Source organism: Sander lucioperca, chromosome 3, assembly GCF_008315115.2.
Source record: "Sander lucioperca isolate FBNREF2018 chromosome 3, SLUC_FBN_1.2, whole genome shotgun sequence".
Lineage (NCBI taxonomy): Eukaryota > Metazoa > Chordata > Actinopteri > Perciformes > Percidae > Sander > Sander lucioperca.
In genome coordinates this window covers 20,241,301-20,254,763 of record NC_050175.1, presented here as the reverse complement: position 1 = coordinate 20,254,763, position 13,463 = coordinate 20,241,301, and the positions used below count along the sequence as shown (strand labels likewise).

At 36.8% G+C, this 13,463-nt stretch overlaps 1 protein-coding gene across 4 annotated transcripts in view; it reads right to left on the bottom strand.

Moving 5' to 3' along the window:
- Positions 1-13,463, bottom strand: part of tcf12 (transcription factor 12) — a 78,307-nt gene that overhangs the window by 60,220 nt on the left and 4,624 nt on the right. For 3 of the 4 annotated variants that reach the window (XM_031314115.2, XM_031314114.2, XM_031314113.2), the window contains exon 4: positions 7,172-7,245. In XM_031314115.2, the coding sequence (XP_031169975.1) occupies positions 7,172-7,245 (74 nt within the window). Of the gene's footprint in view, positions 1-4,417; positions 4,434-7,171; positions 7,246-13,463 lie in introns of those variants that run through there. The other variant, XM_031314116.2, reaches the window with a different exon arrangement.

Sequence of the window (13,463 nt, the reverse complement as noted above, 5' to 3'; positions counted from 1 at the left end):
CCTCCCCTTGTGAAGTCTTGCCATGTGTCTCGCGCAGCCACTTCAGGCTCAGACGCTACCGTTAGCAGTAGCATGTTGCTGGTGTTCTTACCTTGGGATTAACTGTACTAATAAAACCGTGCAAAACACCGCGGCCACACCGCTGTGGAAGCTCCCCGAATGACATTTATCAGAGTCTGGTTGTTATCCCTGTCCGTTGCAGTCTCATCCACTCCTATAACGGAGCTAACTGGAGCTAGCTAACCGCTAACGGAGCTAACCACTAACGGAGCTAATCGTTGCTAACAGAGCCTTCAGTTCTCCGTGCCTGTATCCATTAACTGCATCTATGGACTCGAGCACGAATAAAACCCTTAATTTTATTAAATTGGCTGGACGAGTTTTAAATTACAACTAAGAGTTGTTTGAATGACAGAAATGTGCTCAGATAAGATCCTAATGAGGTCAACAGGACATGTAACAGTAGGGTCCCCAAAACACAGATAAAACACTTCAACAAATGAACAATGATCTAACAAACAAGGTGAACAAGAATTGACTTTAGATAGCCCTAGTCTTATGTGATTCAACAGGAGTTAGGAGGAAATAGTGTTGAGATTAATAATAACGTCACTTTCTGTGAAGCAGATTTGTATTCTCAGAAGTTTAATAAATGCTGCTAAGTGCACTAAACTATTTTTTTCATTTAAAAGTTTGACAAAGTTTATTTTCTTCTTACCCGTTTCGTTTATTTAATATATTTTTCATACATTATTTATACAATATACAGTATGTTTTTACATTACATTTTTAATTGAAGTATACAAGTGTAGATTGGTGAAGTGTTCAATAAATGTTTTTGTTGAGAAATTCTGTGTATATTAGTGTTACATTTTATCTTTCAAATAGAGGTTTAAAAACAAGCACATATCGGCCAAAATAAATCGGCAGCATTAATCGGCCATCGGCTGACCCTGAGAGAAAACCCATATCGGTCGACCTCTAAACTAAATATTAGAAAGCACTTGGTGGTGATGAGCACTTTGATCCCTTACCAACAAGTCTTCTCTGATTGTTACAACTGTGTCAATGCAACCAAACTGTGTTTGCTCCTCTGGGACTGTTGGATCATCAATCACAGATCCCTCATCATTCCCAAACACTAGTGGCCTACATCTATCCGAGACACTTATACACGCTGTCATCGCTGCCACGGGGCTACGTTGGCTAGATAATTGTCAGATCACTGTGGGCCCCAATCACTCGCCACAATGTTTAAAAAGTCATCTCTTCCACACTCTGTGCTGCGTCCCAGGTGTACATGTGGCTGCATGTGGCCACTTGGGAAGTGATGATATGGTTATGATGGATGCGTGTGGGGTCGAGTATTAAGTCGGGGCAGGGCACTGGGGAAGTGGGGGTTGTCATGCAGTGGCGGTGGGCACAGACCCGACTGTCAGGCCGCCAGCCTAAAGCTACAGCTGCCCAGGATACAGCGGCTGGCTGGGAGCCAAGGTCAGCACGGCAGGTCTCGGGACTGTTCACAGTTGACTGATCACACACTCGTAGCTCACCAGCTCAAACAAGCTCAGGGACAAGAGTGAATTCCCTTTGTAACAGACTGAAAGATGAAGCACTGAGAATTTCTTCCAAGAGCCTTGGACAAATATTGTGAATAAATCATAATTTGTAAAAAGCTCTTATTTTTTTAGCAATTATTTGATTCTCATTTAACAAAATAATGGATTGAAACTAATCATTCATAAAAACAACTTATGACCAAGGGCAATATTTTCGCTTTAGAAAAGAATAATACCCAAGCTCTATGCAACGCTGATGTTACCACTGACTTTCAAAATCAAGTAGAAGTAGAGAATGACAAGAAGACACATCTCAGGGACTGCAAATATGCACAAATATAAATATGATGCTTTCATTGGGTGTAAATGCGGGAAGCACACTTGTGTTCTTCTACACCTTTATCATTATTATTTCGTCGCGTTTTGGCACTTGGCTCCTTCCACATTTTTCAACGTGGAAACTTTGTTCAAACATCAAAATATTCAGCTCAATTATTTTTATTTTTTTTTAAAGATTTTTTTGGGGGCATTTCAGCCTTTAATGGAAAGAACAGCTAGATATGAAAGGGGAGAGAGAGGGGGATGACATGCAGGAAAATCGTCACAGGTGGGATTCGTACCCTGGACCTTCTGCGTCGAGTGAATAGACAGAACATTTAAACATTTCCACACTTTTTCCATATATTCTCAATCATATTTTCAGCTAGAAACTCTTGTTTCATACATTCTGGCTATTATTCAACTTTCAACCCCATGTTTTCTACAACACACATAAGTCAGCTCATTTTTTTTTAGTAACCTGACACTACAAGATAATGTTGCAACAACTTTAAGCATTATCAATTAATATATTTTAATTGGTGATTTAATGGTCATAAAGTAATGATTTACAACCATAATAGGATGTTAATTTTCTCTGAATTTAATTTAAGACAATTCACATGGTTAAGTATATCAGGTAATCTGGTCATAACTGGGTTATAAAAGATTTTTTATTGAAAAAACTGACATCATTTAAAGGTCCAATATCTAGCTAATACTGATAGCTAGCGTTTAATGGTTACTGCAGTCCAAATTCAAAATACTGAAAAGAGTCGTCTCCCCAGCCCCTCCTCCCCAGTGTCGAAGTTCACGGGAGTTGGCAGGTTGAAAACGCTAAACCCAACGTCACACAGTCATTGTTAGCTTGATGCTAGTCTCGCATTGCCAGACATTAGCTAGCTACTTCACAGCGCAGCGGAGTTGGCTGATGAAATGACTGATGATTTTAACTGTGTCAGGCTCGGGTCGGGCTCGGACATAAATATCTTAAGGAGGGTTGACACAACATGAAACTTTGCTCGAAGCATCATCAGGGGCTCTACACCTTAACTACACCGGTGCACAAGGGATATACTAAATCTGTGGCTACTTGTTTTGATATCGACTCGTTTTGACTGCCGAGGTGGTAGTGGCCGGAAACAACAAGAGCTACAGTGAGTTGTTCAAAACCTCTTTTTAGTAAACTCTGGGTACACAAGCAATGTTCTCAACGCTTTCATTAAGGTGTAGAGTCCCTGGTGATACTTCAAGCAAAGTTTCATGTTGTGTCGAGCCTTCTTAGTGTTTTAAAAATAGCTATTTTGAGGCTAACATAAAAGTGCCCCTATTACTCCCATTCAAAAGGCCATTTGACCGAAAAACGAGAATACGGTAAATCTTAAAAGTGGCGCTTCCGTCCTAAATATGCTTTTAAATGAAAGTTTGATTGGGTTGCATTTTGGTGAGAGTTATGCTTTAAATTGCATGTTTCCATTATGAGGAGGTCAAACTTGCGGTTTCTGGCATATGTCGTGGATCCTACTTTAGCAGTTAGCGTGTGTTAGCATGGCGGCATTAGCACCAGTCAGGATCACTTCACTGGCTGTGTAAATTTTTTTGCGAGTAACTAACTTGAGTACTCTATATCATTTATTGCGAGCACATGAATGTTGAAATGAATGAAAATGACTATCCCTACATTAGCCATGATATAGCTAAATGAATGAAGCTCAACGCTTAACGTTACCTGTTTAGGAGGAAATTGGTCAACTCAGTGTTCTTTTAGGCTTGGTCTTGCAAGTCTTGCTTGCAAGACCACTCTATCAAAACTCGACACTCTTTACCATTCCACTATCAGGTTTGCCACAAATGCCCCCTTCAGTACACACCACTGCAACCCTATATTCATCTGTCAACTGGCCCTCCCTTCACATCCGCCGTAAGATTCACTAGTTCACTTTCATTTACAAGACCCTTCTTGGCCGATCACCTCCTTACTTAGGTCACCTGCTGCAGCCAAAGTCTGTCACATACAACACTCGGTCCTCACTTCATCTTCAATTAAGCATTCCCAAAACCAACTCTGCCTCTGGTCTCGCATCTTTTCAATCTGCTTCCGCTCGCGACTGGAACGCTCTGCAAAAGATTCTCAAACTGGACAAACTAATTTCCATTTCATCCTTCAAAACCATCATATCATCCTTGTTCACGGACATACAGTTGCTTCTCTACATAATTTTTCCAGCAAAATATTTGAATTGTTTCTCCCTCTCTTACTCACCGATATACCTGTGCACTTATCTCGTTATAAGTGTTTATTGTTTTATTTGTAGTATTTCAAATTGTATTTTATGTAATTTCTAAACTGTATGTATTTCTAATGTATTTATTATCTAGCCCTCCTTCACTTTCCCTAAGTGGCTACGCCACTTGTCAGGCCGCCATTGTAAATAAGAACCTGTTCTTAATGACTTGCCTGTAAAAATAAAGGTGAAATAAAAAAAAGGCTCTAAACTGTCTCCTTTTAAATGCATGTCCAATATTTACCCGTGTTTTACCTTGTCTCTGGTTATGCAACCTTAGAAAGATGGTGAGTTTTTTTTAGGGCGGGTAGAATGAATCTATCTCTGTTGATCCTGTTTGTTTGTTTGCTGCTTCCATTGTTGTACTGCAGCTGTAACGCACTGGGTTTGCGTTTTTACAGGCATATCTAGCAACCGGGCCCGGCTGTCAAAATGGGCAGTTGATACCAACACAGGCCAAAACACAAACAGACATTCCGTGGAACAGAAATTTCAAAGGAGAAAATACATTGTTGTCAGAAAACATAGTATTTCAACTTAGCATGCTTCCTTAATATCTGATAACACAATGGGGTCTTTTTTTAATTAAATACAGTAAATATATTACATATTGCACCTTTAAACAGATTTTACTGAGGTTCATAAGAAATGCCACTCACTTCCTAAAGCATATCAATATAGGTGTGTATGCAGCTGTGTGTGTGAGTGTGCCTTGTGCTTGTTTGCGTGCACGCCTTATGGTGATGCAGACAGCTGTCTGCTGGCTGATGCTGTGCCTTGCAATGTCAGAAACACTCATTTATATGCACCTGGAGCACATATATCTCAAGCGTCTCTGTCTTATAATTCAAATCAAGCTGCCTATGTTACCATAGCCTGTAGATGTTCATTCGGGAAGGGCACAGAGAAATAAACAAGGTAACGCAGCCCGAGTGGCTCTGACATTTAAATGAAATCTAATGGAAAGTGACAGGAGATTGACATTAAATGAAATTCATACAGGGCATATAGAACAACCAATGTGTGAGGGACAAACAAACAGGGGGAGAGCTGTTCACACTTGCTCACACAAACAGTGTGATGTTCTCACTTTAACAGAACAATAGAGATGCAGATTAATATGCACCATTTCTTCTATATTATTATTATTATACAAATGCAACACACACTTATTGCAATTTTTGGTGCAACAAATGTATTTTGCATTGTCCCTTTTAAATAAACAATAAAAAAAAAAATTTAAGTAAATTACAAACATTCTTTTTTTGTGTAAATGTGTAATCACTAACACAATGTCATAGTATATTCTGAAGTATTGAGGCTGCACAGAAGACATGCCTCCTCCTTGCATAATGCAGGATAAAATAAATTGTGGCCCAACACTGCAACAACAGTGAAAGACAAAATGTTAATTTTGCTTCAAACCAGCTTCATATGAGTCATGGACAAAGAAGTGTTTAGATGTGCTACAGAAAACTATTATCTAACCTATGTGTCAGTGTAGCCCCCCTTTTTCACCACTGCTCATACTTTTTTTTATGACCATGAATAAGTTGATGTACAGTATTCCCTCTGGCTGCATCAGTTTTCTTATTACTAGAGCATATAGTGGAACCATGTTACCCCAAATCTAATAATAATAATAATAATAATATATAGTATAATAATAATCAAATAGTAGCTGGGTGCCATTTGCAGTGACGATACAATTTATTGTAAATACACTACTGCAATATCTACAAAGATACTGAGCATGTGTAAAACCCTTTGTGAGCCAAGGAGTGGAAAGAAGAGCTTTCAGCCATCATGTCTTTTACTGTAGTTTACGGCAGTTTACTCCCGCTAGCGTTCACAGGATATGACTGGCCAGTAGAGGAACAAACCAATGGCCTTGGAGATCTACCAAATGGAGGTCAGTGAATCCCATTCAACCCCTGCTTAAAAACGGGAATCACCTGCAGTGTCACTGCATTGGCTTGTTTCACCACTGTTGACAGTCAGTTTTCAAATGCACAAACAACAACTCCTTTTTATTGCCAGTGCCTGCCTAAAAGATACACTATTCGAGGTGAAACGAATAGTCGGTAAATCAACAGAAAAGTAACTATTTTGATATTTTATTATTTATTTCAGTAGTTTTTCTATCAAAAACATCAAGAACTCTCTGGTTCCAGATTCTCAAATGTGCTGCTTCTGTTTTATAACTTATTGTAAATTAAATATATTTGTGTTCTGGACAGCTGGTCGTACAAAACATACACAAGACGTTGTTGAAATTAATTATTCAATTGATTGGTTCATCGAGAAAATTATTGGCAGATTAACAAAATGAAAAGAATCCTTAGTTAATATCACCTGATAATACGTCCATTGTTATCAGTGATGTTTTGAAATTGAAGTTTTTTAGGGTTTAAAAAACCCAACAGAGAGCTGGGATTAAATTTTGAGTTCTGGGGTTCAAGGGGTGGTGGACCCTTAAATTAACTTTTATGTTTATTCATTAACTGTCCTTTTTATAACACTGTTTCCCTATTTTACATTATAATGATCAAGAGTAAAGTCATTCCCTCAAAGGTGCCACAACTGATCACATGCTAACTGCTGAATTTTTTTTTAAAAATGTAACAGCATCAACATATAATTTGAGCGGAAACATTTCAACAGACCTCTACAACTAAAAAGAAGCTTGATCCCACTATAATATCAGATTGCAGTAACTGGTTTCCCTGTTAACTGTATAACATATTTGGTTCCACACATATACATATACATATATATATATATTTACATATACATATATATAAATCAATTCCACCACCCATGAGAACATTAACTTGTCATTTATGTTACAGAGAACTGTGTATATTACAGGTCATTCAACATGACTGGTAATCTGGATAGGGTGAGACTATAACATTGTAAATGCACCGGTTTAATGTAATGAGTGTTAAATGATGTGCTGTGGAGCATAAAGGCCATTCAGAGGCATTAAGGTGAGGGTCATCTTACCCGGGAGGACTCATAAGAGGGACTGGACTCGCCACCTGGGGCCCAAGACGCTTGGTTGGTCCGCTCATCTATACCTGTCAGAGAGAGAGATGCACGACTCAGTCAGCAAGTCAAGGTTACTCAGATGTGTACACACAGTATATCTACATTCTCTGTATTTGTCTCACACGGAGGCACAATGAAGAAGTAGTGAACAGCTGAATCACAATGACAAAGACAATACTGCTAATTAAATACACACATTTATGCAGTGACCCTGTGATTGAGTTTAACAGTGTGTTTTCAGTTTTAAACATTTGATATGGACAATCCTACACTTGAGACAAAGATGTGTTTTCCTGTTACCTTACAAGAGATAAGGAGTTAAAAATGCTTGTTTTTCTATATAAAATCTTTTTAAATAATGACAGTATAAGTGAAATCATTAGTCGATTAACACTTGAAAATTAATTGGCAACTATTTTGATAATTAAAAAAAAAACTCACTTGAGTCACTTGTCAAGTAAACAACATTTGTTTGTACCAACTTCTTCAATCTGTGAATTTCCTCTGTTTTATATTATTGTAAATTAGAAATCTTTGGGGTTTGGATTGTTGGTTGGACAAAATAAAGATGTGAATTTGTCATGTTACACTTTTTTTTCCACAATTTTCTGACATTTTATTTAAAAAAAACAAATTATCAGATAAATTGGTGAAAATAAGTTGCAGCACTAATTAGCAGCCAAATCAAACCCTGAAATCCACTTGCACTCTTCAGAGGTGATCTGCATACAAGTTGGCAACTCTACAAATAATTAGAAGGGCATGCTTGTGTTAAGGTCTGACTAACATCTCACTCAAATAAAAACTGTTATAGTTTATGTAATAGCATTATCTCATGATAGGGATTTTACAACATTTGGAAATGAATAAGAAAATTGACTAATCAAAGGTTAAACTTCATGTCCAAAAATATATATTTGTATTTATAATAAATAGTAACTGTTTTATGTGCTCTAATGTACCAAAAGGTAATTTACAACTCCATGATTTGGCATTGATGCATGCCAGGCTACTTTCAGACAGCTGAGTACTAAAACTTGATAGAACTCATGTTTAAATTAAAGAAAATCTCTATGCTTCAAATGTCAAACAGATAAACAAATAAAATCAATAACTCCAACCAACTCCAAAGCAAGACCATCTGGCATATATTGAAAAATATAATATCTGATCTTTCTAATCTGATTTATGAGATAAAGTCTGTAAAAAATATTTGATGCCTCAATTGTTGTTGCTGTTTGAAACAATATTGTGTTGCAGTAAAAGCCAAAGTTATTGATTGTCCCTGTTGTAATGTCATCTGTCTCAGTCAAATGCAATACCGTTTGTATATTTTTAACGTCAAATAAAAAAATATCAGATTTCAAGAATTGTGTATGCTCAGAATAATAATAATAATAATAATAATAATAATAATAAAAAAAATAATAATAATAATATTAATACTCCAAGCAATAAGCCAAACTTTTCAATGTCAAGTACATTTTTACCTTAAAATCTAACAAATGATATGCACTGAGGTGCCTCTATGTAGCAGGGTAAGGCATACAATCCAAAAGACTGAATATACACGACTGAAACAAACAACCAATAAAAGCAGAAGTAGAATCTGCACTGCAAAGCCTGTAGTTACAGATCAAAACATGTGGACTAGTTCTCTGATTCAAGTCAAAGTATAGCTCAGCAAGCATCTTAACAGAAAGACTAGCCATTGATCCCCCTTAAGGTTCAGTGCGTTGAATTCAACAAAGAGAAACAATGAAAAGGCAGTGTTTTCAGGATCTGTGAAGGTAGAACAATATCCAATCAGAGATGTGATAATTACACATTTTGGAATTTTAATATAATTTTGTAATTATATTGTGTTTTATAGTATTATTATATTCATTTTCAACAGGCATGCTGCCAATCAATTCTTAGTCAGAAATCTAATCATACACTGAACCAGAAAGTGCGTGACAGTTCTCTTAACCAGGAATCACGCTCCAGTGAGCAGATATAAGTTTCATCCTGACAAACATGTTGTTTTGCTGCTAGCACACAGCAGATTCATTTCCTTTTTAAAAAGTCTGTGATAGAGAAACCTGTGTTACTAATTTTATTATACTTGTGTTACTAAATAGCACTCGGGTCTACATTGGTACTGTGACAACACCGATGTGACATATTGTAGCCCAACTGAGGCCTTTTTACACACTGAATGTAACAATGGTCAGTGTTTGCTCTCTGGGCCACTGGCTGTCATCTCGTCTGATTACCATCTCCTACCACGGCTCAAGGGTCCCCTCTCTTCTCCAGGCACAGACAGGCTGCACAATAAGATTACTCACTGACACAAGAGGCAAAAGGGAAAAACACAAATGCACTGTCTGTAATTTAGGTCTAATGAATTGGGAGAACCATTGCTGCTCTGCTGTGAAGTATTCTGTGGCAAAGATGCACAAACTCCTACACTAGGACTTCCATTTCCTTTTCACACAGTATGCTCACAGCTATAATCAATAGTTGTATATGAACACTAAACATGTGTGTGTAATGTTTAAAAAAAAAAAAAAGAAATTATCACCAAACTCTGGAGCTGAGCTTTTTAGCCTAATTTACCTTACTGTTTTGGTTTTACAGCCACACATACAGTATATAGTTTGTCTAACCATTCTCAACAACCATGTTTTTAGTAGAAAGCTGTGAAGTATGATAAAAAGCTCAGATAACCCAAATGCACCCTACATGCCCAGCACTAAACTGCAGGTAGACAGTGTTGCTGAATATTTGATGAGCATACACTAAGTTGCCAGTTTATTAGGTACACCTCTCTAAAAACGAATGCAGTCTAATACAAAAGTACTGCAACAAATCCCATCTTGATGAAGGTTGTAATGTTCAGTTTTTGTTGAAACTGTTTTAGAGAGGTGTTGATTCAACTTTATGGTGATTTCAAATTATTGAGAGTAGATCAAATATCAGAAACATCTTTCAGTTGTAGTCATTCTGTAACAAAGATTCACAAGAAACACAAAAATGTATACTGAACATCTGATGGGTATTTTTAATTAAGACGAATAATAGTGAACCAATATGGATTTGTACAATTTAAGGACAGAATTTCACTGTTGGAAGAGATATTTGGCTACATTTTGGGTTCGTTCCAGAGGAAAAAGGTTGAATTAGAGAATGTAAGAAAGCCTCTCATGAAAGACAGCTGCACTAGAGGGAGACACCTGAGGGAAATGCTTGGTCTCGGTCACTCCCCACACTGCTTTAGGATTCAATATTATGCATTTACTTGACTTGTCCGGTCATGCAACCAACTTTGTGTTGGAACTTACAGCTAGACTTGCAGAGTGCATGCAGATGAAAAAAAAAAAAAAAACGTAACTAGAAAAAAATATATTCAGCCATTTTATTACAGGCCATATGGTGGATACATTTTGTATCCTTGAATGTCCTGAAAGTATTGTGACCCTCATATGTTTATCTATCCAGCATAAATTATAGGTCTACGAGTATTTGTACTGCTGGGATGTCAGGATTCAGCACACGCAAGCAATTTAAGTCTGAATAATTAAATCTGTAACTAAAGCTGACATCTATTCTTCATAACACTTTTTTTTCGCCACAACTCCTAATACGTGGCTATTTAGAAGTTCATGTGCACAGGCATTATTAACTATGAAAAATCATACTACTATAGATTATTCTCAATAACATAGTTTATGTATGACAACGAAGAGAAATATGTTTAGGAAATTATGTGGTCGATTTTAAAACATCAAGATGAATAAAGTTTGCATAATGATGCCACATTTGTAAATGTCCTGTAAACCTGTGCTACTGTTTTGATGGACAGAGTAAGCAGAGCTTTGCTATCATAACTGACTCATACTTTCTCACCGTCTCTGCTGGGTCATTCATAAACCCTCCCCAAGCAAGCTCCCAATTCAGCAAAACGTCATCCGACAGAAAGACCTTCTTCTCATGCGATATGGCTAAAGAATTGCAAAACCTTACCTTACCAATATTTGGCAAAAAATAAAGTCAAATATCAGATTCTTCATTCACAATTTCACCACCAGTGATACTGCCTCATATCCATATCCAATAGAACACATAGTCCCACACTGAGAAGACGATCTATTTTCTCCATTTACTGTCAGGTGCTTTTATACGTAACCTGTTGGTTCAGTTGAAATGAACTCTGACACCAGAGAACATAAATATACACATATAAAGCATTAAAGTGTAGAAACTGCTGTCAGTCAACAGAATTTGATTTCCCCACATGGGTCCATGATGTAGCGCTGATGATGTAGGATGACATCAACAAAACTGTCCAATCAATGAGTTACCTGTCACTGTCAGTCTGTATAACTTCATGTTTACTCCTCTTGGTTTGTTTGTATAAAGTCAGTCAGAACATGCAGACCACTCAAATGTAACAATGTAGAATATTCTCCCCCTCTGTTCGGACCAAATGAATCAAACTACAGGTGTGAAAGCAGCGATAGAACATTGTGTATTAAATTATCAACTTACCAGTGTCTTTATTGTTGTTGATATCAATCATTACATACATAGAAAGTAGAGTGATTATCTATTTATTTATTTTTAATTCATGAGAATCGGATCCGATTATTATTTACCACAAAACACCTGATAGATGTTTGGTTTTATTCATTTGGAAGTTGAATTGTATGTTTTATATTAAGGAGAGACAGACAGAGAGAAATTACAGATAAAAACTAAATTGGCTCTGAGTAATACAGAAAATGATAGTAAAACATAAAAGTTATAACAGTCAAAAGCCCCAACAAGATAGAAATACTATTACATATACATACTTAACATAACAATAAGTGTGATTACATCAAAATTCAAACTGGCCAAACTATTTTACTCAGGACAAACGGTTAAACAAACTTTACAATATAAACACAGAAACCCTCCTGGTGTTTTCATATGCCTCCAATAAGCTCTAAAACAACATTGAATACATTCACAAGGAAACAAGGATCAACTTCAGTTTGATTGAGGAATCTATAAAACCCCATTCCTTCTGAGATCAAACACTTCCCGTCACTCAAAAACTGTTGGCAGCAAAACTACAGGGGTGAAAAAAAGGAAAAAGAAAAAAAGAAGCTTCTGGTCCGGGCTGCATCTTGAATAAAATGAGAAATGAGAAACGTCAGACATTTGAAAAGTAGTTAACCTGATTCGCAGCACGAATACGTTTCCTATGACCCAAAATAAATGTAAAACCCTCATGGAGGGTTATTATATCTGTTTATGAGACTATGGAAATATGTATGTGTAACTTCTACTGCAGTGTAATTAGTTCAAGACCCACTTCCCATGCCTTTACACAGACCACATTCACAGTCTGGTAAAGTCCATGTTAATGCAAACAAATCTCTTCAGCTTTGCTGACTAAAGAGAGCTTTTGACCTAATTTAGTTTCCTGTATAAATGAACTGAGCACTAATGGTAAAACCAATGACTGCATCAAACGGCTGTATACAAATAACAAATGTGATGTAAAACTAGACTGAGAAAACACAAACAGTTTCCACAAGGACACATGGCGTTGATGTCTCAGCCCTCCATTACTGTGTATAAAATTACATTTAATTTAGAGAAATATTCTGCACCAGGTCCTACATTCCTGGAGGAAGAGGTGACATTCCTCTTATTTGCAGAGAGACAGAGACAGAGAGAAAATGCCCACTGATGTGTATGTCACAACATTAGCTAAGAGACAAACATGACTATTATGATGGATGACAGTAAGAAGACAATGGCCAATAGCCTATATCAACACTATTATTTACATTTTATTTGGAACTTTCTGAAAAGGTATATAAAAATCACCAATAAACAACATCAGAATACAGGCAAAGAGACAAAGAAAGTGTTACAAGAATAAATAGAAAATAAATGTCCATGCATGCCAAGAGTCACTGTATCTCCAATGTCCATAGTCACCATAATGTACAGTAATAAATGTGCATTACAGCTGGAAATTGTTCATCCACAAATGTGATCCAGGGATGTGTGTGTGTGTGTGTGTGTGTGTGTGTGTGTGTGTGTGTTTTAGTGCTTAAATAGTTCATATAAACTGTACATAGAGCCACAGAGGACTACACAAATCAACTTCCCTGTAATGGATTTAATCAACAAATGCAATTAAACCTATCTTTATCTCACAGAGAAAAGGTGAATCTGTCAAGTAAGGTCACCAAAAATAATAGTT